The 25,229-nt window shown below is 48.2% G+C and overlaps 1 protein-coding gene across 2 annotated transcripts; it reads left to right on the plus strand.

Annotated features, from left to right (window-relative positions):
* The first annotated feature begins 1,359 nt into the window (after positions 1–1,359).
* Positions 1,360–18,381, plus strand: Actr5 (actin related protein 5). 2 transcript variants are annotated; one of them, XM_076930155.1, is made up of 10 exons: positions 1,360–1,996; positions 2,129–2,174; positions 2,821–3,050; positions 4,398–4,567; positions 7,874–8,091; positions 9,586–9,768; positions 12,510–12,632; positions 13,268–13,407; positions 14,153–14,285; positions 15,930–18,381. In XM_076930155.1, exons 1-10 carry the CDS (start codon positions 1,650–1,652, stop codon positions 16,185–16,187), a joined length of 1,848 nt encoding a protein of 615 aa, XP_076786270.1. In that variant the 5' UTR covers positions 1,360–1,649; the 3' UTR covers positions 16,188–18,381. The 2 variants fall into 2 exon arrangements, with proteins under 2 accessions (XP_076786270.1, XP_034352621.1); XM_034496730.2 differs by lacking the exon at positions 2,129–2,174 and having other exon boundaries at positions 1,362–1,996.
* The last annotated feature ends 6,848 nt before the right edge of the window (positions 18,382–25,229 follow it).

A 25,229-nucleotide genomic window follows, 5' to 3' on the forward strand; every position in this document is an offset into this window, starting at 1 on the left:
TGTGTGTGTGTGTGTGATGTCTATAACCCTAATACATAGAAGGCTGGGACAAGAGAATGGCTGGGAGTTGGAGGCCAGCATGAGATATAAAGACACGATTAAAAACAAAAACGGAAAACCAACCAACCCCCTCAATTCTCCATAAAACCTACAACAATCGATGCAACCCTCCCCCTTGAACAAGTTTGAAAATAAAGAGTGTAATTAGGAGAAATCACATGAGACCGAAGATGGGACAAACATGCAATGAGCAGTAAGTGACGGAGAAGCAAGAATTCATGATGACAGCTGTGCTGTAGCCACAGGGGCCTCTACCAGGCTGTGGAGTCGGCAAGCAGAAACAATACCAGGACACTTACAATCCTTATCGTCTATTTAATGTGTTTGTTTCAGCAGGGCATTATGTAGCTGAGGCTGGCCTGGAACTGCTAACCTCTTACCTCTACCTTCCCAGTGCTGGGATTACAGGTGTGCACTAACAACCCTGCCCCACCTGAAACTGTTTTTACATGTGTGAAATAATTGAGGGATGTCTAAACAACTAGTGGAGAGTTTGGGGTTCGGTTAGCAAAATGCACAGCTGTGGGGTCCCTAGTGATGGGATCCCCTTAACTTGCAGAAAGGGGAGCACAGGTAAGGAGCATCGCCTAGTGCTTTTCTGTTAAAAGTAATAGTTTGGCACATCAACTGCACGCTCCCCTACTTGCCAGAGCTTGGCGACATAGTTATATCTAATAAGATGACCACATCAGAGAGTTAGATCAGGAAAAAGAAGAAGGGGAGAAGATACATCTATATTAATCATATATCAATCAATAATTAACAGTCCTTTTCTCAGTATTTGAGATTTTCCAGAGAGGGCAGCCTGTGGGAATTGAATATTTTTAGATTTTGTTCAGAAATATACATACTGAAATATGCAAACTTAAGTAGACATCTTGATGAATTTTTACAAAGTCATTTAATATTCATTGTTAGCTGCCACACCCAGAAACTGAAGTTAGCAGTACCCCAGAGTTTGGAGTTCACCTGGGCCCTTGAAGGCCCTGAGTTCCATTCCTGGAACCTATTGGATGAAGAGAACAGACTTCCATACGTGCATCTTGGCACGCTCTCACACCCATCACGAAATAAATAAATAAATAAATGAACAGAAAAAGAAGACTCAAAGGGGAAGGAGATTAGCTTAACACAATCACCAAACTAAGGGCTAGATCTTCAAGGTGATGCAGAGACCAAGGGAGGCTAAGCGGACTGGGAGGGGCGGAGTCTAGCCCAGTGTAGGTGGAGCCGTTGGTCAGCTAGTTAGAGCAAGGGGCGTGGCCACGCCTCCACGTTCGGGGCTGGGGGCGGGGCTCCTGGACAGCCAGTTAGCGCGAAGGGGCGTGCTCACACGGAGCCTGTTGAGGACAAGCTAGAGCAACCGTTGGATTTGAGGCCTGGATCAGTGGGGAATAAAAACCCACAGAAGGTTCTGGAGCACCAGGAGCGAATCAGGTGCAGGAACCAGTGAGTCCTCCGGTAAGGAGGAGGCTTCCGGACGCTTCGGGGCCCCGAGACTCAGACGCGGTCCGGGCTTCGTGACGCACTCGGCGTCGGGGCGGGGCCAGCGCTAGCCAAGATGGAGACCAACGTGTTCCGCTTCCGAGATGCCCGCTCTGCTCCGGATCCAGTGCTGGAAGCCGGGCCGGTGGCCTTCGGTTCGCAGCCGGTACCTCTGGTGCTGGACAACGGGTCGTTCCAGGCTCGAGCCGGGTGGGCGTGCCCCGGGCCGGACCCGGGTCCCGAGCCGCGCCTGCAGTTCCGCGCCGTGTGCGCGCGCGGCCGTGGCGGGGCGCGCGGTGGGCCGGGGCCGCAGGTGGGCAACGCGCTGGGAAGCTTGGAGCCTCTGCGCTGGATGCTGCGCTCGCCCTTCGACCGCAATGTGCCGGTCAACCTGGAATTGCAGGAACTGCTACTGGACTACAGCTTTCAGCACCTCGGTGTCTCCTCGCAGGTGAGGGTCGGCTGGGCGGGGCGCACTCGGGTTCAGCGGTCCTGCCCGGCAGTCAAGTACTGAACACCTCAAGTGTGTCGGCCTTGTGCTAAGAGCTAAGGGTACTTACACCATGATGTCTTTATCTTCCAGAGGATGGGCTGTCATGGACACAAGAGACCAGTTTACAATAATCCAAGTGAGATGAGTTTTACAAGCACCAGTCCGATCCTGGATGTGTTTTGAAGATAAAACTAACATGGTTTATCAGTTTACTGTTTCACCAAAGCTTGACTAACTTGAAGTGAGCTAGTTGTGGTTTCAGGGCTCTTTAATCCCAGCACTAGGAAGGCAGAAGCAGGCAGATAGGAGTTCAAGGCCAGCCTGGTCTACTGAGTGAGTTCCAGGATAACCAGGGCTATTACAGAGAAACCTTATCTTAAAAAACCAAAACAGACAGACATACAAAAAGCTTAAATTGTCCATGTGTTACTGCTTTCCAAAGTAACCTCCAGTAGAAATGGAATGTATTCTTTAAAATAGCTTGCGATCACCTTTTAAAAGATGTATTATTTCAAAGTTTTATATGTGAGTGTTGTTTGTGTACAGGAGTGTAGGTGCCTTAGACCTGAGATCTTACGTCAGAGATTAGGTGCTAGGAAACAGACTTGGGTTCTCTGCTCTAATGTGTTCTCTCTAGTCCTTGTGTCAGGTCCTGAGTGTGTCGTCCCCCCCCCCCCCATCGTGTTTTTAATTAGAGATCAAATTCAGCCCTGCAGTAAGGATTCAGGGTTATTTCTGGATTTCATGCATGCTTCCATTTGTCTTCTTGTCTTTCAAAGTAGGGCTGTGTTGATCACCCCATAGTTCTGACAGAGGCCGTGTGTAACCCACTCTACTCCCGCCAAATGATGTCGGAGCTCCTTTTCGAATGCTACAGGATTCCGAAGGTCGCCTATGGGATAGACAGCCTCTTCAGTTTCTACCACAACATGCCCAAGAACGCCCTTTCCAGTGGCCTCATCATCTCATCCGGCTACCAGTGCACACACATTCTACCCGTCTTGGAAGGAAGGTGAGCTGTGTTGTGGCTTTGGGTTGACTTCAAGTTGGTCTCATATCTGACAGTTATAAAATGTTATAATTCTGATTTATGGGGGAATAGTTCTTATGGTACCTGCCCATAGTTGACATTCAGTAAACATGCTTTGAGTAAGTTATTTGATTATATTTATTTCTCTCTTTTTTTAAAAAAAAAAACTTTGTGTGTGTGCGCAAAAAAATCTTTGTGTGTGTGTTTGCACCTCTGTCTGTCTGTCTGGACTTGAGAGTGCTGGGCAGGCATCTGGAAGTCAGGACAGTATAAGGGCATTGGTTCTGTTTCTACCATGTGGGTCTCAGGGATTGAACTCAAAAGTCCTCAGCCTTGACATCAAATCCCTTTACTGCTGAGCTGTCTCCCTTTCTCTTAATTGAATACATTTAATTAAGACCATCCTGGTATTCTGGAGTTCAATTTTAATTAAGAATTTTTGCCAACACACAAACAAACAAAAAAACCCCTGCACTGTAAATATTTTAATTCATGTCGTCCGTACCTTTATTTTCCGTTATATTGCCTAACACATAGTATGTGATTATGGAACTGTTCAGTAGAATAAAGGCAGAGATAGTTTTGGTCTTTTCTGTCTCAGAGTTTAGTTTTGGTTCATTTCTTGTGTATGAGGCTAGCATTGGGCCCCTAAGGGTTCCCCACATTGCCTGAAGGGCTGTGCACCACAGACAGCGGGCCCTGGCTCCAGAGCTGGATGCTCGGGTTTGCAGCCCAGCTGAGATGAGGCTTTAGTCCCTTCGCCTAGCCAGCATATGTGTGCTTATTCGTCTGACTGCAGAGAGAAGCAGTTCTCAGGAATCGTGTGAAATCAAACTCATAAGGCCCAGAGCAAATAGCCCTTGAGACTGGAATGCTTAACCATTTTTCCTGTTATTTCTAGGCTGCTTGATCCCAAAAGCCCCTAGAGTACACACTTGTCACATGACACTTAGACATCTTATTGAACTGTTTTTTGTTTTGTTTTTTTTTTTTTAATTGAGACAGGGTCTTTGCAACTCACTCTGTAGAGCAGGCTCTGCCTATGTCTGCCTCCCAAGTGCTGAGATTAAAGGCATGTTCCACTACTGGCCTAAACCTTTTCTTCAGTAGAAATTAAAGGGCCACATGTTGGGGTATGCAGTAGGAATTCTGGTCTTAGACAAGAGGTTGCACCAAAGGAATCTTCCTGACGTAGGGTGTTTTAGGTGTCCTCACCCTCCACTAGGCTGTCCTTTGTCTGAATTAGCTTCTGCTTTCCCCAAGATGGTCTATACTTTGTCTTTTTTGCTGCACAGAATCTCAGTGTTGTTCTTTACTACTTCGGTGTAGGCTCGATGCCAAAAACTGCAAACGCATCAATCTGGGAGGAAGCCAGGCAGCGGGCTACCTGCAGCGGCTCCTCCAGCTGAAGTATCCGGGGCACCTGGCCGCCATCACACTCAGCCGCATGGAGGAGATCCTGCAGGAGCATAGCTACATTGCCGAGGACTACGGGGCAGGTGATGCAGGGGCCATGGCAGGGGTGTGGAGGAACTTGCTCCAGTTTCCAACTCTGTTGACCTTGGAGGGTTCTTTACACTGTCACCAGTGTGACTCCTGCTTACTCAGCATCCACTTCCACGTTTGGTGTTCACTTGGTGAGATTATTAAGTAAACTAATTGTCATAAGTAGGTTACCATCACACAGAATAGCTTCTTATAACTTTTGCCACCATGGAGTACAACGTTTCAGGACAGTCAGGGCTCCACATATAAACTCTGTCTCAAAAAGCAAAAAAAAAAAAAAAAAAAAGTTTGAGACCAATTGAAATTGCTTTATCTCATATCCTTACAGTGATGTCAAAGTACCTCTCAGGCTTCAACATATCTTGAACTATTAGTTTTGAGTCAGAGTCTCCTCATGTAGCCCAGGCTGGCCACTCTCTCGGTGTGGCCTCAGACCCTCCATCTTCCTGCAGCCTCTAAGTATTTCAAACTTATGGTTTGTTTTCTCTTTGTTTTTAATGCGACAGGTGTCTTTGTGTATCCCTTGCTGTCCTGGAACTCTACTCTGAGACCAGGCTAGCCTCAAACTCACAAAGATTCACCTGCCTCTGCCTCCAAGTGCTGGGATTAAAGGCGTGTACCACCACCAGGCATAGAGGTAGAAGGATCAGATCTGCAGGGTTATCTTTGTGTCACAGTGAGTTCAAGGCCTGCATAGACTGTATGAGACCCTGTTTCAAAGAAGCAAACCTGTCAGGAAGAAAGACAGCTCAGAGCGCTTGCTGCTTTTGCAGAGGACCTGGGTTCAGTGTGGAGCACTTAATAGTGGCTCACGAACTTCCCTAACTCCAGTTCCAGGGGATCTGCTGCCCTCTTCTGGCTTCAGTGGGCAGTAGGCATGTACACAGTGCCCTTACAAGTAGGCAAAACACGCATACACATAAAATATAAATAAGTGATCTTTAAAAGGACAAAGAAAATTCACACAGAGGCACATACAAAGCCAACAAAACAGAAAAGCAAAAAACAAACAAAGCCTGATCCTGATTGTGGTAAAAACCGTGGGACATAAGATTCACCCCCTGCTCCCCCGCCCCGCCCCCTCTCTTTCTCTTTCTCTCTTGTCTTTCAGACAGTCTCTCTGTGTAGGTAGGCTCAGCCTAACATCAAATGTCTGGCTCTTCTGCCTCAGCTTCCCAGTTGAAGCTTAACTGTATTCAAGGAATTGAATGGTGTTTACAAGCTGTGTGTTCCAAACACTTTTGTTAAGCAGATGTGGTTTGTGAGGTATAAAGAAGTTGGGGAGATAGACATGGAAAGAAAACTTGTGGGTGTGGGCTCCCTTTTCTTGATATACTTTGGTATTAGCTTTTTTTGCTTTTGTTTATGTAATCCTAGCTCACAAACATGTAATCCCAGATCCAGAGGAGCTAATGCCCTCTTGTGGCTTCCATTAGCATTACATGCACGTGGTACCTGTGCAAAGACAGGCAAAACCCTCCTTCACAGAATAAGTAAACAAACCAGCAGCGTGTGATTCTGAGTTTCCCTTTTAAGTGCTGCTGCTGTGTTTGCATCCCATGGGTTTTGATACATTTTCATTTTTACTGAGTATAAATATTTTCTAATTTCTTCAAGTCTGCTTTAAGTGATTGTTAAATATGTTGTAAAACACTTTTCTGTGATTTATCTTTGGTTCAATTCCATTATAGTGAAAGAACTTTGTTTGATGTCAGCTAAACTTGTTTATTGCATGACCAGTGTGTTGCCATCTTTGGCAGAAGTTCCTTACACACCTGAAGAGCATGGCTGTGGTGCTCAGGTGTCCTTTGGTGTGTGGTGGTGATGGTGGCCAACACTTGATCACCTGCCTTCTACTAGCTCTGCTGATAATTTGGAGGCTTGTGTTGCTGTCCCTAGGGTGGTGGTGGCCACCCCCCTTTCTCCTCTATGTTCTGTCAGTGAGGACGAGACGTTGGCAAAGCAAGCACTCCTGTTTCTGAGCTGTGTTCCCAGCCCAGATCTGTCAGCGCCGGTGCTGTCAGTATCTGGCTTTGTCTTATTACTTACGTTTTTAACGCGGTCATAGCTTCCTGTCAGCTGACCTTTTATCATTCTGTAGTGTTTGTTTTTATTTCATTTTATTTTTATTTTAGATACATCTTTTATCAGCACTAAGGAGGCAGAGACAGGTGGATCTCTTGAGTGTCAGGCCAGCCTGGTCTATTAGTAAATTCCAGGCCAGCCAGGGATCCATAGTGAGGTCTGTCTCAAAACAACTTCAGCAACAAGCCACCCAGCTTTCTTTTGAATACAGTTTACATTGGCATATTTTTCCATTTATTTATTTAGTAACAGGGTCTCATGTGGCTCAGACTAGCCTCAAAATTCCCTTGAACATATGAGGATAACCTTGAACTCTCAATCCTTCTGCCTCCACTTCTCAAGTGCTAAGATTAGGGTGCCACCATCCCCTGCTTGCGTCCCTTTACCTCTGCTCTACTTTGTCAGTGTCATCAAGATGCGCTTGTGGTTGTGTTATAGTAAATGTTTGTTACTCTGTCATTCTGTCAGGGACAGCAGCCAGGCCTTGTGCTCCTCAGCAGCGTCCTGTGTGTGCTGGGACCATTCACAGTTCGTGGGTGTTTGAATTTAGTATTACTATTTTATTTTTGTTTTGTTTTTTTTTTTTTTTCTCTGCTTTTTAGGTTATTTGATTTCTCTATTATTTTATTGTTGAGGCAGGCTCTCACTCTGCTCTGGCTGGCCCAGAGCTCACTGTGTAGTCCAAGCTTGCCTTGAACTGAGAGATCCTTGAGCCAACCCCTGGGGTTAAAGGTGAGCATCACCATGCTCGCCCAGCTTCCCCCATTGTGCCTGTGTTAGTTAGGTGGTTACTAGAGAGGACAGGAACGCATAGCTGTCCTCTTCTGTGTAGATCAGTATTGATCATGGTGGCAGTGTTAGCACTGGACTTCTTTGTACTTCTTTGTCAAAGTGTCTCCCAGGTTAAACCTGTAAACGCTGGGAGCCAGTCAGACAGTAATGTTGTTATTTTTAGTTCAACTTGTCAAACACGTTTTAAGGGACTCATGAGGCAGTCAGCCCCTGTGTTTAACAGCTCTTCCTTTACTCTGACTGCTCCATCTTTCTTGTGTGATTCTGTCTGGAACCCTCGGAGCAGGTCTGTGTATGCCTGGGTGTGTTCAGAGGTTCTGGGTATGTCTGCTCATGGCTGGCATCGACTTTCCACTTCACTGCACACAGGGCTTTTACTCTCTAACTCTCTTTTTAACTTTCTCTAAACTATTTGTTTGAAGAATTGCAGAAGTGGCGATGTCCTGATTACTATGAGAACAATGTCCACAAGATGCAGCTCCCATTCTCCAACAAGCTCCTGGGCAGCACACTGACGGCTGAGGAGAAGCAGGAGCGGCGGCAGCAGCAGCTGCGGAGGCTGCAAGAGCTCAACGCCCGGCGGCGGGAGGAGAAGCTGCAGTTGGATCAGGAGCGGCTGGAGCGGCTGCTGTATGTGCAGGCAGGTGATGTGTGTGGCGCTGGCCCCTGGCCTTGCTCTGCGAGGTACTTCCAGGATGTCTTCTTCCTGTCTGGTTCCCTTGGCTGTAAAGTCGGCTTGAATGAGGGAGTCCAGAGAGCAGAATCGTGGAGATGAGTGACATGCACACAGCAGGTGTCTGTAGAGAGCTGTAGACTCCAGCTCTGTTTATTGACTTATTTTCTTCTTTTTGAACTTTTTCATGTAAGTACAGCATGCACAGATCTTAAGGTGGGCCTCTCAGTGAGTGTTGCAAAGTGACACGTGTTGCCACGGGCCATCCCAGTCAGGTATGGGAGTCCCTGGGATGAGGGTCCTCAAAGGCTAGGTGGGTAAGGATTCGGCGGTGACAAATGGAAACAAACACAGAGGCAGTTTGAGTCTGAGTGTATTTTGCAGCTCTCAAGCAAGAGTTTTTATACGTAGAAAAAAAATATTACAATCTTAGAAGATGTTCTTAGGAAAGCAACCGTCATTATCATTTGGCACAGTAAAGCACAGGAATCATCTAAGCATATCAGTTCTGAAAAGATAAATTCAATAAATCACAAATAGAACAGGTAACATCATTATTATTATTTGCCACAATAGAAATGATTCAAGTGTTACAACTCTGAAGGGATGTATTCAGTGGGGCCGTCATCTAAGGCTAGTGCCAGATCTCCAAGAGCAGGTTAATATATCTTTATGACCAACTATTATTTAGCATCTAATATCTGATTTTTAAAAAATCTTCTATGCATAAATTTAAACTATTTTAATTCTTTTTATTTAAGGCTTTCTTTACCAGCCCACCTCCGATGACACACGTGTAGCCATATGAAATTTTTATTGTTGGGAAAGTTTTTACCTATCATAATACTATTATGTAATTTAAAAAATGATTTATAAAGTAAAGCGTCGGTTTCCTCAGGTGAGGCCATGTTAGTGACCCCGTCTCAAGGGATGGTTTCTCACCCATTTCCTTTGCTTAAGATCTTGGCCTAGGCTATCAGGAACATGTTGTAAGTAAGAAAAGGAAGAAGAGAAAATAAAACGGATAAGTTGCCATGAGAACATGGCTCAATGTTTTATCCCAGGCATTCCAGGAGGCCTCCTTTTGAAGTTTTCACCTCAGTCTGTGGAACTTGTCACACAGATTCTACTGGGGTTGGTGTGGCACATGTAATGTCCCTGTTGTCAGATTGCTGTCATCTTCTCTCAGTGACTCCTTCCCACCGAAGGCGGTATCTTTGATGTCTGTCACCACAGATTAGTTTTGCCTAATTGGACAGTGCTGAAACTGGTGTGCGATGCTGGCAAGCCCAGATAGGTGGAGAAGAGGGCAGGCATGAGTCGGGCGGGGGAAGGGGAGCTGGAGGGGCAGTTCTGCTGGGGGCTGACTAGGGCCTCCACTTCTGGCTTCTAGCTACCTTCCCCTTGTTGATGACTGCACTGCCCGTCTTTGAGAGTGGCTTGTGGTTGCTCTGCTTTTAGGAGCTCCTAGAGGAAGGCCAGATGGACCAGTTTCACAAAGCTCTGACAGAGCTGAACATGGACTCCCCAGAAGAACTGCAGTCCTACATACAGAAGCTTACCTTGGCAGTGGAACAGGCCAAACAGAAAATCTTGCAGGCTGAAGCCAACCTGGAGGTGGATGTGGTGGACAGCAAGCCAGAGGTACCTGGGGCCTGGGGAGGGAAACCCCTTGGGCCCTTAGGCTTGATGACAAGTGCCTTTATTCACCAAGCCATCTGCCCAGCCTTCAACTTCCTCTTTTTGAGATGGGTTTCGTACAAGGCCTATGCTGGCCTTGAACCCATTATGTAGCCATGATGACCTTGAACTTCTGATCCTCCTGCTTCTACCTTCCAGTGCTGGGATTTTAGGTGCGTGCTGCCATCATGTCTAGCTAGTGGAGTGCTAGGAGTCAAACCCTGGGCTGCCTCATGAATGCTAGACAGGCACTCTGCCCTTCAAGGTATCTCTCCAGCCATTGAGTCAGCTTGCATTAAACTATATATTACTAGCATTTTTAGAGCGATACAGTGGAGAAGTCAGGGTTGGTGCTATTTGATGCTGGGTGTAGGGTAGTGTGCCCCCATGATGTCACAGCTGTGTTTGAGTCAGTGTGGAACTTGCTCTTAAAGACAGGCTCCCGACTGGAGCTCCCTCCACCGCAGCATCAGCCCTCAGTCCTGCATGCCTGCCCCCACTGACTGCTCTAGCGAGGCCTCTAAACCCTTTTCTGCTGATGACCCATTGTATCTAGAGAAAGGTTTACATAATCAGCTATAGAGGTGCAGTGCTGCCAATCCCTAAATGAAAGCAGTATTGCATGCTGAGGAGAAGGATGTGTGTATTCTTAGGTAGGAGTTAAATCCTGGGTAAGTGTTGATCCTGTGGGATGCAGAGAAAACTTCAGTAGTTGTGCAGTGGTCTGTGTGGAGAACTGTGCTGTGCATAAGCACGGGACTAGGTGCCGTCCATATCACCATGTATATGTCTATACATATATGTGCTCTGAATACTACAGCCTAGGAAAGAAGGGACCTGTGCTCCCTCACTGTCACCAGGCACCGCAGACCAGTGCCCACTGAGCCACTGGGCATTTTCCTTTGCTTTTCCAGGCTTCCTGCTATGTTCAGTTGGGAGCTGGCCTTCTGGGACTCAGAAGTACATTGTCTGTTGTGCATTCAACCATTAACATGTTCTTAAGATGGTGTTAATGTGAAAGTACCACAGGGTCAGATGTAGGCAAGGGGCTTTGAATCAGAGGAAAGCAAGCAGCTGAAGATGGGGTCTGGGCAGGTGGGGATCTGCTCTTCTTTGTTTCTTTTCCTGAATTCTGCGTTGGTTCCCATCAAATAGTCATGTGCTGAGCTCTCATCAGCATCCCTCTGTCTGGTCAGGGTACTTCCGCACCTTGTCTGTGCTGTGGGCTTGGGAAGGCTTATGTGTATTTCAAAGCTTATTTTAGGGTGCTGGGGAGATGGCTTTGACCCCTCAAGAATGAGTACTGGGTTTGGAACTCCAATACTCAGGCAAAAACTAGACATGATGTAGTATGCCTGAAATCCTAGCCCCAGGGAGGCAAAGACAGATGCTCAGAGCTCGCTGGCCAGACAGTCTAGCTGAGCCAGTGAACATCAGGTTCAGGGAAAGACCATCAAAGAGTTAGGTGGAGGGATCAGAGAGATGGTTCAGCTCTTAAGAGCATGTGCTGCTTTCAGAGGGCCTGAGTTTAGTGTTCACTATCCAAACTGGGTGGCTTACACCCACCTGTATCTCCAGCTCTAGGAATCTGATGGCTCTGGCCACACTCACACATGCACACAATCCGGCACAGATGTAGATACACATTGTTTATGTATCTAAGTAAGATGGAAACAGTAGAGGAAGACACTGGCCTCATGTGTGTAAGGAACACACACACACACACACACACACACACACACTTCTCTCTGTTTAGCAACTTGGATGCAGTAATCTGTCACCAGATCTTGAGCGGTCGTCTGTTGCTGGAGGCTGGCTGCTGGTGGTGGAGTGAGTGAGAGTTCTCAGTCTTGATGAGCTCAGCCACTCAGCCATGACATGGACTCACCTGTAGTACCTTTTAGTATTGCCACAGTGTAATTCAGTTAGAATGAAGTGAACAGGTGTGGTCCCTTTGGGACACATGTGAAGCCCAGCTGTGGAGTGTAGGCTGAATTGATAATGCAGCTAGCCGGGAGTATAAACCAGCATTACCTCGAGTCCATACAGACTGTTCCATTGTGGTCCTCGAAAGCTCAGTTGTTTATTCTCGTGAGAATGCTGTAAGGACTAGACATAACACTTTGGTAATAGTCACGCTCGCTCTTTCTCTCTCTCTCTCTCTCTCTCTCTCTCTCTCTCACTCTCTTTTGCTCTCTCGCTCTATCTTTCTCTCTCTCTTTTCCCTTTTCTTGAGACAGGGTCTCACTCTGCAGCTTTTGCTGGCTTCGAACTTCCGCCTGCCTCTGCCTCCAGAGTGCTGGGATTAAAGGTGTGCGCCACCTCACCTGGCATTCTTTTTGTTTCTAAGGTTGTGTGTGTGTGTGTGTGTGTGTGTGTGTGTACACGTGTGTACATGTACACATGCTGTAGCACACAAACATGAAGGTCAGAGGACAGTTTTGACAGTCAATTCTTTTCTTCCCCCATGTAGGTTTCAGGAATTGAACTCAGCTTGTCAGTTTTGTGGCAAGCCCTCTTACTCTCCGAGCCATCTTGCTGGTCCTCTGTTAGTCTTTTGTTAACTCTTGTCCCCGCCCCCTTCCGTGTGTATTGCTTTGGAGAGTTTAGTTTCTGCACAGGTGTTTGGAACATTGGGTGAGACCCCATCTGTTTCCAGGATCAGATCCTCTGGTGTTTGCTTATCTGGCTTGTTCTGTTTTCAGACCCCTGACCTGGAACCTCTGGAGCCCACCCTGGAGGATGTGGAGAACATCAATGATTTCGAGCCCTTGTTCTCAGAGGAAACACCAGAAGTGGAGAAGCCGCAGCAGGTCACCACAGTCCAGGTCTGACTATTGTTACCAAGCCCACCTGTACATTCGAAGCTGTTTGCATAAGTGACTGGCCAAGTCGCTTCCCTGGGAGCATTGGAAAGCCCCGTTGTGCTCTCAGCGTCAGTCAGAGGCTTTTTCCCTGGTGGTTGGTTGAGGGACTGGTGCCACCCATAATGTGAACACTGACAGCAGAGGTGCTGTCTCCAGTGACTGATATCTCCAGACCTGCACATGGGCTCTCCGTTTTTTATTTATAATTTAGCCAGTGTCTTCATCCTTACTGGGGTCTGTGCCTCTTGTCATGGTGGTAGCAGCAAGATAAACTGACTGAACCTGATGCTTGGTGGGAGGGGGTGCTAAAGCAGGGTGAGCAGAGACAGGGCCTGTCCCTCTGGGCCACTTGACTGCTGTGGTTGATAGTCCCTCCTGCAACTTGGGGGCTCAGGCACGGCACAGTGTATGGGGTTTGTCACTCTGAGCTTGAGCAGAGGTAGAAGACGGATTCTTGAAGGGAGGAGAGTATTACATTGATGGTTCCGGCCTGAACAGGGAAGCTGGGCTGGAGGAGGAGATGTGGTTTGAGAAGACTGACAGCAAGCGAATGGTCATCTTAGTCTAAAAACATCTCTTAAACCTTGGGTTTGAAGCCCGTGTTTAACTTGGCAGCGTATCATCAGCTGTTTGTTGGGACGGAGAGGATTCGTGCTCCAGAGATTATTTTTCAGCCATCTCTCATAGGAGAAGAACAGGCGGGGATTGCAGAGACCCTCCATTACGTCCTAGACAGGTGAGCGGCGACACCACCTTCTCCTCTCCAGACCCTCTCCCTGGGTTTTACATGGGAAAGGTAACTGATGGGCCCCTGAAAGTTGTCATGTTGCAGGCTGTGTGCAGGGCGTCTGCCTCTGCCCCAGGCCTGCAGGCAGAGCAGGTGCAAGCTCTGTTCATTCATTCATGAGCTTTACCAACTTAGCCTTGGAGTCCTGGCCAGAAAATGCGCCCTGGCTTTCATGTGGAACCTGCCACTGTTAAAAACCAGTGATCGCTGGGCAGTGGTGGCACACACCTTTAATCCCAGCACTTGGGAGGCAGAGGCAGGCGGATTTCTGAGTTCGAGGCCAGCCTGGTCTACAGAGTGAGTTCCAGGACAGCCAGGGCGACACAGAGAAACCCTGTCTCGAAAAATAAAAAAACCAAAAACCAGTGACCATTTTATTTGTGTGTTCATTGAGATAGGGTCTCCCTATGTACTTGGTGGCCTTGAACTTTAAGCTTCCAGAGAAGCTGGAATCATAAGTGTAGACTACCATACCCCACAAGACTAGTGATTTTTATTGAACCTTATTTTTAATTATGGGGAAGTATGCACACACTGCTTGTCGTGCAGAGTTGTGAATGAAGAACAGACATACTGGTTAGTTTCTTTTAATTTGTCCTGGAGACACTGGCGAGTTGACTTTGTACCAGGAGCTTGCCTCTCAAGGTCTGTCTTCAGTGTGTTCAGTAGGCAAGTTGGTGGCTTTCTCTCCTAGGTACCCAAAGGCCATTCAGGATACCCTTGTCCAGAACGTTTTCCTCACTGGTGGGAACGTGATGTACCCCGGCATGAAGGCCCGAGTGGAGAAAGAGCTGCTGGAGATGAGGCCCTTCCAGTCGTCCTTCCAGGTACTGAGTGCTCTCCCCACCCACCGTTGGTGACCGGCCTCCCAGGCACTGACTGTCCCCACCCACTGTTAGTGACCGGCCTCCCAGGCACTGACTGCTTGATGTGTGGTGACTGCCTGGGTAAAGGTGTAAAGACTGGATTCTGCAGTCCCATCATCCACTGCAGAGGGTCGTTTCTGGCCTGGACTTTGAGCCACACTCCGCTTATGCAGTGGGAACCCTGTTTGTATACTGCTCTGCTTTTCTATTACCTGACAGTATTGAGTGTCCTCAGCCAAGGGATTCTGTCTCCTGCAGGCGGAGCCTCTAAGTCTTCCTATAGAGAAGTGCATGGTCTCTGACTGTTCACTTCTCTCTGGCAGGGTTTTGTTTTTCTGGAATAACCAGGAAGATACTTTGGTGGCTCCTCTCTGCATAGCTGTTACTTTAGGTCACGTGGACCATGAAGGCGTCTGAGCCACGAGTTGTGTGATTAATTTACATTTTAGGGAGGTAGTGTAAGATCAGCCAGAACTATTGAGTGAATTCAAGCCATCGTAAGTTACATAGACTTATTCTCAAACAGTTGAGAGGGAGGAGAAGGACCCAGCCCTAACATCAGCCTTTCAGGGCGCTTGGGAGCTGGAGGATATCTTGGTGGAGTTGAGGAGAGAGGCAGCTGGAGGAGGGGGACAGCAGTGTTGGCACCAAGGAGTGGCATTTCAGAGTGTGGGCCTGCGCTTGACTGAACCTGGCAGGGCGCTGAGGAGGAAGTTGTTGGGTAAAAGGCTCTCGGGATGGTCAGGCTCTCTGTTCAGCGATCCCAGAAGCCACCTGCGATTGTTGTGAGAGCCCTGGTTATAAGAGCGCTGCTTCTCGTGCCCCGCCCACCCTCCCAACCTCCCACAGTCCTCCTGCTTCAGTTTGGTGGATGGCAGTGAGTATCACAGCAGCAGTAGCTCCTGCTCAGTTATTTTACACTTACTTTAAAACACCGACATTCTAGGGCTGGGTTGGGGCTCAGTGCAGAGCATCTCTCTGGACACCTGAGGCTCGGAGCTCAGTCTTCAGTGTGATACAAACAGGACAAGTCACATCGTTTTTCTTTTGCTGGTTTTTACTGTCTTTGTTATTTTTGTGGTGCTGGTGGAGGAGCCTAGAGCCACTTACATGCTGTGTAGGCATTCTACCCGGTCAGCCATGTCCCAGACAATTGAAATGAGCTAAAGTGAAAATAGGAGACAAATTGTAGGGTCTGGAGAGGTGGCTCAGTGGTTCAGAGCACTTTCTGTTCTTGCAGAGGACCTGGGTTTGGTTCCCAGCACCTGCATGGCAGCAACAACTATCTGTAGGTCAGGTTCTTAGAGACCCACTGCCTCTTCTGGCCTCCATGGGCGCTACACATGGAAATGCTACACAGCACAGACACCCATGCAGGCACATGCACACACACAAGCCTGTGCAAGTGTGTGCTCTGAGAGGCTGTGCATGCTGGCCTAGCTTTAGAAGGGACAGAGGCTGCTCTCATAATGGAGACATCACCTGGGCCTTTCTGTGCTTCTGAGGGTGTACAGATGGTTCTGGCTGAGGCTGCAGAACTTTCCCGACTGGGCCTGGAGGCCTGGTAGGAGATCCTTTTTAGAGTGCATCTGCTTCTTGTTCCAGGTTCAGCTTGCCTCGAATCCTGTGCTGGATGCCTGGTATGGTGCCCGTGACTGGGCCTTGGATCACTTAGAAGACAGTGGAGCCTGGGTCACCAGAAAGGACTATGAAGAAAAGGGGGGCGAGTACCTCAAGGAGCATTGTGCCTCCAACACATACGTTCCCATCCGCCTGCCTAAGCAGGCCTCACGTGCCTCAGAGACCCAGACTTCCGGGAGAGGCTCCGGGGCCAGTGGAAGTGGAGCTGGTGATCAGGCCTAGCAGAGGGGACGCCAAGATGACCTTGTGTTTCACCCTTGCTATATAGGCAGTATTTGGGACAAGGACAGTGTTCCATGGTGCCGCCTGGGTCTACCAGCCTTGCTTGGCTAGTGACTGGATCTCTCCTGGGAGCTCAGCAGAGGACAGCAGGTGATCTACCTCAGTGAAGGACGCAGTGGCCTCTGGCACCAAGAACCGGGCCAAGCTGTGGCCCTGCTTTCCTTGGCAGTGAGGGCATCCGTCTGGTGGGGACGAGACGTACACAGTGCGCCTCTTTGCACCGGAAGCCTTTGTTCTTGGTTGGGTTTTTGGTTTTGGTTGTTTTTTCCTTTTTAAAGCTCTAAAGTTATCCATATAGTGTTTATTCTTCTGTGTGTGACACTGTCCTGTGACCGCCCAGAGTGCGTTCCAAGCTGCTGTTGAAGTTGTGGAAGTAGCCATCCACTGAGTCCCTGGAGTGGGAAGACCCACCCCACCCCACCCCACCCCATTCTCTGCCTGGTGCCTGTCCTGAGTGGCAGGTAGCACTGTGCCCAGCCCGTTAACTGTTGCTCTGCTGGGAGTGCTCCCACACCGTGAAGCCTTGCCAGAGATGTTTTCTTCTGTCTTGTGGGTCGTCGGTGACATGCCCTTTTCAGGCACTCCGCAGAACTGATGGTGCAGAGCCCGTCCCAGGGACTTTGATTTGCCTGTGCCCCTCCCCCCATGCCTTTACAGTGTGGCCTTGATCAGGTAGGAGCCCTCTTCCCCTTCTGTTGCTTTAGGCCTAAGGTCTCCCAGTGCAGCTCAGGCTGGCTTCAGACTCAGGCTGGCTTCCTCCCTCAGCCTTCCTAGTGACACACTGCTCACCCTGCTAAACACTTGCTTAGATAGATTCTTGGTAAGAATGTTAACTCAGACACACCAAGAACTGAGCCCAGTGCCTCCAGAGCTAATGGCACCACAGATTCCACAGGTCCAGATCCCAGGGAGCCTCTGCATGCTGCCATGATGCACCCACCACACAACCTGCTGAGTAATCTGTATCTCCAGTCCTCAGGCTGGGGAACTGCAGGCCTGAAGGGGCTGTGTGTATAGGGGGTAGAAGACCCTGGCAGCTGACCTATGAGTTCCTAAGGCATTTCCTATTGAGTCATATGCCATGTCTGGCCTGGCCAAGGACTGACAGGATGGCAGAAAGAACATGGACCAGTCTCCATAGGAGAGATGTATTGATGGCACCATCTGGGGCAAGAGCTGGTGCTGACCACGGGCTATCTCAGCCTTCCTCCTGTTTAAATGAGGCGGCCTTGGAGGGCAGGCATGTGGCGAAGGATCCTGGGCAGGAAAACCTGGCGTTTCACACAGCAATGGGCAGTAGGCTGGATTGCTTGGGTTTTAGGCGGTGATCAACATAGGAGATCAGGAGCTGAGGGAAAGGAAGGGCCAATGGCTGAGCTGCGAGCTCTCTAGTTTTGTTTCCTGTGAAGTATGTCATGACCTTTTATGTTCGGCCTCCAGTTGGCCCTGAGGGAATCCTGCTCGTTCCCAGAGCTAACCAGGAGTTTGCTCCCTGCGGTTCTCGTAGGACTTCACACAAGTGTTCATGTACTGTGGGCCTTGGACTCTCGCTGGTCCCTTCCAAGCTGTGACATTTTTCCTGAGATCCAGAGATCGGGAATTATCTCATGCAGGGCAGAGGGTGCCTTGGCCTTCAGAGCTGCAGAAGAAGAAACCTCTTGTTCTGTCCCCTCCTCACTCTGGAATTTGTCACAGCAGCCCTTGGAAACAAGTATAGGAGGCCAGGTGGGAAGCTGGCAAGCCATACAAGAGGATGTAACTTGTCCCCGGCCCAGGAGACACTAGCAAAGGTCAGGAGAGACGGGCCCTGCATGTCTTGGCAGTCAGCTTCTGTCATTGTGACTAGTCTATGGGCTCTGTAAAAGTAGCGTGGACCATGCAGTGCTTATCCTGTGGGTGACCTATGTCACCTAGCATGATGTCACAGTTGGCAAGACATCCTGAGCAGCGGTTGTGTGTACTATCTCCTGTCTCTCCCTTCCCCACCCCATGCCTTTTTTTTTTTTTTCTCTTCGGAGTGGTCTGGCAGTCATTGGCTGTCCTAGTACTCACTTTGTAAACCTGGTTGTCCTGAAGCTTGTGGCAGTCCTACCTCTGCCTCCAGAATGCTGGGATTATAGACATGCACCACAAACCTGGCTGTCTCGTGCTTTCTTTATCTGTGTGGTACTCGGCATGTAGGTCACTTCTGTCTTAGCTGTAGTGCACATTTGTGGCTGCAGGCCTCCTTTGGTGGTGGGTGCTGCATGGGGTGGGAGCTGGACTTGAATGTCTGAGGGACCTGAGAGCAGCAGCCATCTTTACGGCCCACCAGAAGGCCCAGGTTCTGGTTCCATATCTTGACCAATTCTTACTTTTCAGTGTTTCCCTGCTGGTTGACGGAGTTGTCAACTTTCCCAGCGCCTGTTGGCCATGTGTGTGTCTAGGAAGTTTAGTTTCCCAGAGTTCTGTTTGACTTGTACTTGGTTCTGCGTCTCTGCTGGTGCCTGGTGTCTACTCTGCAATGACAGCCTGCATCCTCAACCTCCTCCAGCCCGCATTCAGCCCATCCTGTAGCATCACATGCCTGTAAGGATGTAAAGCGCCACCCCTGCCTGGTTGGTGTGTTAGCGTGTTCACTGCTGTGTCCTATTAATTAATACCTTATTAATTAATACTTTTAGTCACTAGTCTTCTAGACGAATCGAGAAAAGTGGATCTGGCTATTTAAAACACTCATTGACGGGAGAGTGGGGTTACTTGGGTGTTCCCTGGAATGTTCAGGAAGATGAGGAAGGGACCATCTTCCCCTCTGGCTGATGCCCAGCTTAGAGAACTTTTTAGAATTCTTGTTTGTGTTTGTTTTTGTTTCCCACTGCTAGGAATGAACCAAGGGCCCATGCCTGCTAGGCTCCACCTCTGAGCTACACTCTCAAGCCCTTGGAAGTGTTGAGATGAGTGACTCTTCTGAGAGCGCTTTCTCAACCTGGTTCAGCAAGAGGACTGAGTCCGGTTGCCTGGGTCTTGCCAGCCTGGGATGTTTTGATGAATGCTTGGGCAAACTGGGGTTTTCTTTGTCAACCATCCCATCTTGATAACACCTGGAACTTGGGGCTTGAGGCTGGTGGACATTCTGTAACCCAGACAAACTGGGAACTAGTTTTAACCTGCTGGGTAGGGGTGCTTTCCATGCTCTTCCTTTGCACCTCTAGCGGTGGCGATTTGCCCTGGGTTCCTCACAGGTGGTGTGACGGTGTGACGTCTGAGGGGCTGACAGCTGGATCAGTAGTAGCCAAGCCTGATGGTTGCTGGAGAAAACATTGCAGGCCGGGGGCATGCCTGGCTCAGCGGTAGAGTGACTGCTCTGCATGCAGGAGGCCCTGGCTTCAGTCCACAGTAACAGAACAGAAAAGAACATCCAAGTGTCTGCCTGGAGCCCTGTTGCTAGCACCCTGTCAGCCCTTGAGACTGGTGTAGGCATTCTCAGATGCTGGAGTGCCATGTGCAGAAGCACATGGTAACAGTTGGTCAGAGTGTTTGCACAAGCTTGCCCTCCTGTTCTTACTGTCTTCCTCCACATTCTGACATTACAGTACTGCTGAGCTACATGGGAAAGTTGGGAACATACCAGTCAATCCTGGATAGCTTCACTGTGGGAATAGACTGGTGAGCCAGCAAGTCCTGGTCCTCTAGTGCCACCTGGTGGCGTTCTGAGGAGCCACAGTATCCTGGGTGCAAATGCATAGGCTCTTTGAATTCGGGGCTGCTTTTCGGAAAGGACCAAATTTATTTGTAAACGCAAAGTATGCAAAGTATACTCTGAAACCAAGATGGTGCTGACCCAGACTCCAGGGACTCTTGAGAGCGCTTACCATTTCACCACCCACCCTGCTCCCTTGTTTTTGTGTCAGGGTCTTGATACATAGACTGGATTCAAACTCTAGATCCTCCCACCCTGGCCTCTCTGTGCTGGGATTGGCGGCTGCACTTCCATATACAATTTGAAAAAGGGCCACATTTGAGAGTGCTTTCCTAGGAGGATTGGGTGAGGCGACTGAGAGCACAGGTGTAGTCTGGGACAGGACGTGTTTTGGCGCTGTAGCAGAAGATTCTTCAAGGAGAATTTCAAGTAGGTGTGGTGACTGAGCCCTGTAATCCCAGCAGTTGGGCTATATAAAGATGCTAGGGGCAGCAGGGTCAGGGAGGGAGGCAGGCAGAAGTTTAGATGATCAGGTCGCTGCTTTCCTTCTGTCATCTGGGTGCTGCTTTTCCTCTGTTCTTCTGTGGGATTCTTGCACGTGGCCTCCAGAAAGCAGAGCCTACTGATCGGCATGGTAGAGTCGTTCTCCTTTTCCGAGGCATTCCCCTCCTGCCTGCAAGCTTGAGAAAGCAGTGCTGAGAACATCTTCCTGAGAGCTGGTTCCAAGAGCCTGCTGTGGTGAAGCTTTATGTGGAGATGGCTGCCACCCCAGCTTCGGCCTTAGCTCCGGGATGAGCTCTTGCATGGAGAGGCATGATCCTGTTTTGAGTCTGTTTGAAATGCTATGTGAAAGAAAGGAGTCATATAAACCACCTGGGTTATCGTGTGAACCGTGTTCTCTTTGTTGTTTTGTTTTTTAAGTGCTTTTGAGCTGAGGATGTAGCTCAGTGGAGTGCTTGCCTTGCGTGCACAAAATCCTGGGTTTAGTCACCAGTGCAGCATAAACATGGGTGGTTTCATAATCCCAGCTCTTGAGAGGAGGAGGCCGGAGAGGCATAGTGATGCATGGTGATACATAGTGAGTTTGAGACCAGCCTGAGACGGCATCTTCGTAATTGTCGCTGTGGCTTGGTTATATCCCACCCAGTCACAACCTCCCTGTATACACTTTTAGAAACGAAGGTATCAGTTGCTGCTTTGGCAGAGTTCGTGTTTTCTTGTGAGTTCATATTTTTTTCTCCTGAGACACTGGACAAAAGTCTCACATGCCTACCTTTTTAGCTCTTGGCTGGCTGAGACAGGAGAATCACAAATTCCAGGCCATTCTGGGCTACTTATTAGCAAGATCCTGTCTTAAAGAAACAACTAAAATAAGTATTTAAAAATAAAACATTCTGAGAACCCACATCTCATTTTACCTTAGCTTTAGTCTTTGAGACTAAAGTTTAACCCACACCCACACCCACCCCTCACCCCCCCCCACACCACCTCTACCTCCCAGTGCTCGGATCATAGATTTATGCCACCACACCCAGTTTATGCCTTATTTTAAAGAGGTACTTTATGTGTGTATACCTTCATGAGTTTATGTGCACCTTGTGTGTGCATGCAGGAGCCAGCAGAGGCTAGAAGAGGAGGCCTGATCCCCCGGAACTGGAGTTACAAGTGATAGCCTCGTGCGTGTGTGGTGGGAGCCACTCTTGGGTTCTCTTCGAGAGCAGCCAGCACTTGCTCCAGGCCCTTAGGTCTCATCTTTAAATGAATACCTTCTGGCTAAGTGTGGTGGCACGTGCTTATAATCACCGTACTCAGAAGGCTGAGACACTGGGCTACATAGCAACATCCTGTCTTCAGAACCAAAGCAGAAGAATCCATGTTATAGGGAGCAAGGGTAGTGGCGCTCAGGAATGCAGCCCTTGCCTCTTACATGCAAGACCCGGAGTTCCATCCTCAGCTTCACAACAGAGAGACCCGCACATGCTTTGTGTGCTTGAGCTGGAAGTCGTGTTGTGACAAACTAACCCAAATAAGGACACAATCCATAAATCAGAAGCCACGCAGAAGCCAGGCAGCCCAATTATGTAACTGGCGGCTTACACAGAAGGGCTTATTTTAAATGACTTTAAGTAGATCACTTTATTTTTAAGTGACTTTCACAGTTGTTGAGGAAAAAAATAGTTGAATGTGTATCTTTTGTGGGATGTGTTCTAAAACAGAAAGAAATGGCAAAAGAATCTTTTCATAATTATGTTAATAATAGTACAATATGGTTATTCTGAGGATCAATATATGTCTATATTCAAATAAATATTCTAATGTTAGGAGCCAAACATTTTAGTGTGACAAGATGTAAAAATATAAAATAAATTCAGTTACTCTAAATTAGAATTGCAGATACCAGTATGAACACATGATGTATCTTCTTTTCAAAAATACTAGTTTTGGACTGGGAGGATGGCTCAGTGGATAAAGGCACTATCTGGGAGGCATACAGCCTGAGTTCACTCCCTCAGAACCAACTAAAGGTGGAACGGAAGCTCCACCCACAAGCCATGATGAACATGCTTCCACACATATACAATGATAATCAAACTTTAAGACAAAAGCTAGTTTCAAGCTGGATAACATAGCACACACTTGAAATTCCAGCACTTGGAAGGTTCAAACTGGAGGATCAGGAGTTCGAAGTCACCCTAGGCTTTATAACTAGTCTGAAGCCAGTTTAGGATGCAGGTCCCTACGGCTTCCTTTGGCTTATAGTGCTGTTGTTTTCAGTTCATGGTCTCGGGTAAAGGGCCACATCACATTATGGTAGCTATGGAGGCAGAGGCAGCACTAGATGCCCAGAGAAAGAGAAAGTGGGAGAGGAGGGGCTTTAGTTTCCCCTTCAAGGATACACTCCCAATGACCTTTGTCCTCGACGTAGGCCCCACCTCTTAAAGTTTGACCCACCTCCCAGTAACATGAAGCTGGGAATGCTGGCTTTTACATACCCTTTGGGGATATCAAAGATCCAAATGGAAGCACCACGCTAATATGCACCCCTAAGTCTTGTAAGAGTCTTCGTCCATGTTGGGCTGGATGTGGCTCAGTGGTTCTGCACCTGTTTAGAATGTGCTTATGTGTTGGTACATGTAATATACATGTGTTTGCATGTGTTTTTGCATTCACGTGGAGTCCAGAGGTTGACACTTACCTCCTGACATAGAACCACTGATCTTTGAGCTCACCAGCTTGGCTAGTCCGGTTAGCTGCTTGCTCTGGGAATCCCCGTCTTGTACCTGACCCCTGGAATTGCAGGTGGGTCATCACACCTGCCTAGCTTTTTTATGTGGGTTCTGGGGATCCAAACTCTGGTCCTCATGCTTGTTTGACAAGCACTATATACCCTGAGCCATTTCCTCAGCCCATACTGTTTAATTTTGTCAATTTGATGGGCTTTAGAATCACCATGGTAACAAGCCTCTGGGTGTGTCTGTGAGGGATTATCTAGATTAGGCTATTTGAGATGGGAAGCCCTATAGGCTCTGTGTAAAGATTATCCATCTGTGATTCAAAGGCTGATTTCTCTGACCTCATATCTTGTTTCTAACCGGACACAGCATTGTAATGCTTAGGTCAAGAATCTCCTCTCTGAAATTTGTGTAGACAGTTCTTACCATTTATTCTCTGATCACTCAATGGTTGGGCAGGAGAGAGAGAGGAGAGAAGGAGAGAGATTGATTCCGATTGCCAAAAGGAGAGGGTCTGAGAAGATACCATGAGAAAAAAACATCTGAAGTTCAAACAGCCAGATCAATAATAATAATATACAAGTATCACAGGCTGAGAAGTAGACAGATTAGCTAAAAGGATTAATATAGTCAGCTGTAGCGGCATATTTTCCTCACAAGGTGGGAGGAGCTAAGGTGGGAGGAGCTAAGGTGGGAGGAGTAAAGAGAAGAAAGAGGAGGAGCACAGGAGAACAGAGATGTAGGAGCGATGGATGGCCAATGTATCTGGAGCAGTCCTGGGTAACAACTTACATCTAGGTTAGTTAATTGGGTAACACCTCTAATTATGTGAGCATCTTGTTAATTGAGCATTACCAAACATATAAAGCCTTTGATTAATCTTTAAGCATTAGAGTCTCATTCCTACTGGGTACCGCGTGGATGGCGGGATGGTCTGGGCTCAGCCCAGCCTTGTGGAGACAGCGTGGAAGATTGGTAGAGCCATCTCCCACGCTGGCATCTCGTGGGTGGCAGGGCCGGTGTCTGTGGCTGCCGGAGCAATGGCAGCAGTGAGAACATGCCGCTGCTCATGACCTCAGGCCTAGCCTAGTCAGGAACATGGGCGGCTCCATAACACAAGACAGATCCTCTGATTTTAAAATATTTCAGCAACAGTCAGCTATTGAGGTACAGCTTGAAATAGATCTTGGTTTCTCTGTGTGGCTATCGGGGGCTAGCAAAGGTAAAGAAATACAGTGTTGGATTAATTTACTACCTACACTTATATTAAAAATAACTCATCTTAGAAAACTCACCTGGAATGTGGGAGGCACCAATCCATGGGTCAGGGGGTCTTAGCGAGCAAACCAAGGCCTTGCCTTCTTCACTCTGCTTCTTGACTGTGCTCACAATGTGACCAGCCTCCTCAGGCTCCTGCCATCTTACTTCCCCACCACGATGGACTGTTACCCCTAGAACTGTAAGCCAAGCGCAGGCTTCCTTAAGTTGCTTCAGTTGGGTATTTTGTCCTAGGGATGAGACGATAGCTATCACAGCACACAGGCCCTGTGTGCCACATCTGGCATTGGCAAGACAAAGAATCCGATGCCTGAGCTCTGGTTCGCTCATCGTTCTCCTTCAGTGGGTTAAGGGATCGGGCTTTTTTCTTTCCTTTATTCCATCTGGTTTTGCTGTGTGGTATTTTATCGCCTGTGTGTAGCATAATTTACTTATCCAGATGACATTTGCCTTGGTGTGGGATTGTGGTGTGGCTCCAACTGAACATCTTCTCAGAGGACTAGCCAGTCAGACCAACAGTCTTTATTGAGCAATCTGTCTTCTCTGCGCTGTTTGAACTCTGCTCGCATTTGTGTATAAAGGATTTACGTTCCCGGGTCCATTTTCAGACTCACTTGTCTGTTCCATTCATCTCTCTTTGATTCTGGATCACCAAGAGCAACATGTTCATCAAGGTCACTTTATATACATGGTGGCACAAGCCTGCATGCCTGGGACTGGAAGCTGAGGCAGGAGGATCAGGAATTCAAGACCAGCCATGGCTATACTGAGAAGCCCTATCTTAAACAAACA

The sequence above is a fragment of the Arvicanthis niloticus genome, chromosome 2 (genome assembly GCF_011762505.2).
Source record: "Arvicanthis niloticus isolate mArvNil1 chromosome 2, mArvNil1.pat.X, whole genome shotgun sequence".
Taxonomy (NCBI): domain Eukaryota; kingdom Metazoa; phylum Chordata; class Mammalia; order Rodentia; family Muridae; genus Arvicanthis; species Arvicanthis niloticus.

What these genes read in the sequence shown, in the direction of transcription:
- Actr5 (XM_076930155.1), top strand. Translation starts at nt 1,650, where the DNA reads ATGCCCGCTCTGCTCCGGATCCAGTGCTGGAAGCCGGGCCGGTGGCCT. An exon ending in AGCGGCTGCTGTATGTGCAG is followed by an intron (nt 8,092 to 9,585) that starts GCAGGTGATGTG and finishes CTCTGCTTTTAG; the next exon opens with GAGCTCCTAGAGGAAGGCCA. An exon ending in CCTTCCAGTCGTCCTTCCAG is followed by an intron (nt 14,286 to 15,929) that starts GTACTGAGTGCT and finishes TTCTTGTTCCAG; the next exon opens with GTTCAGCTTGCCTCGAATCC.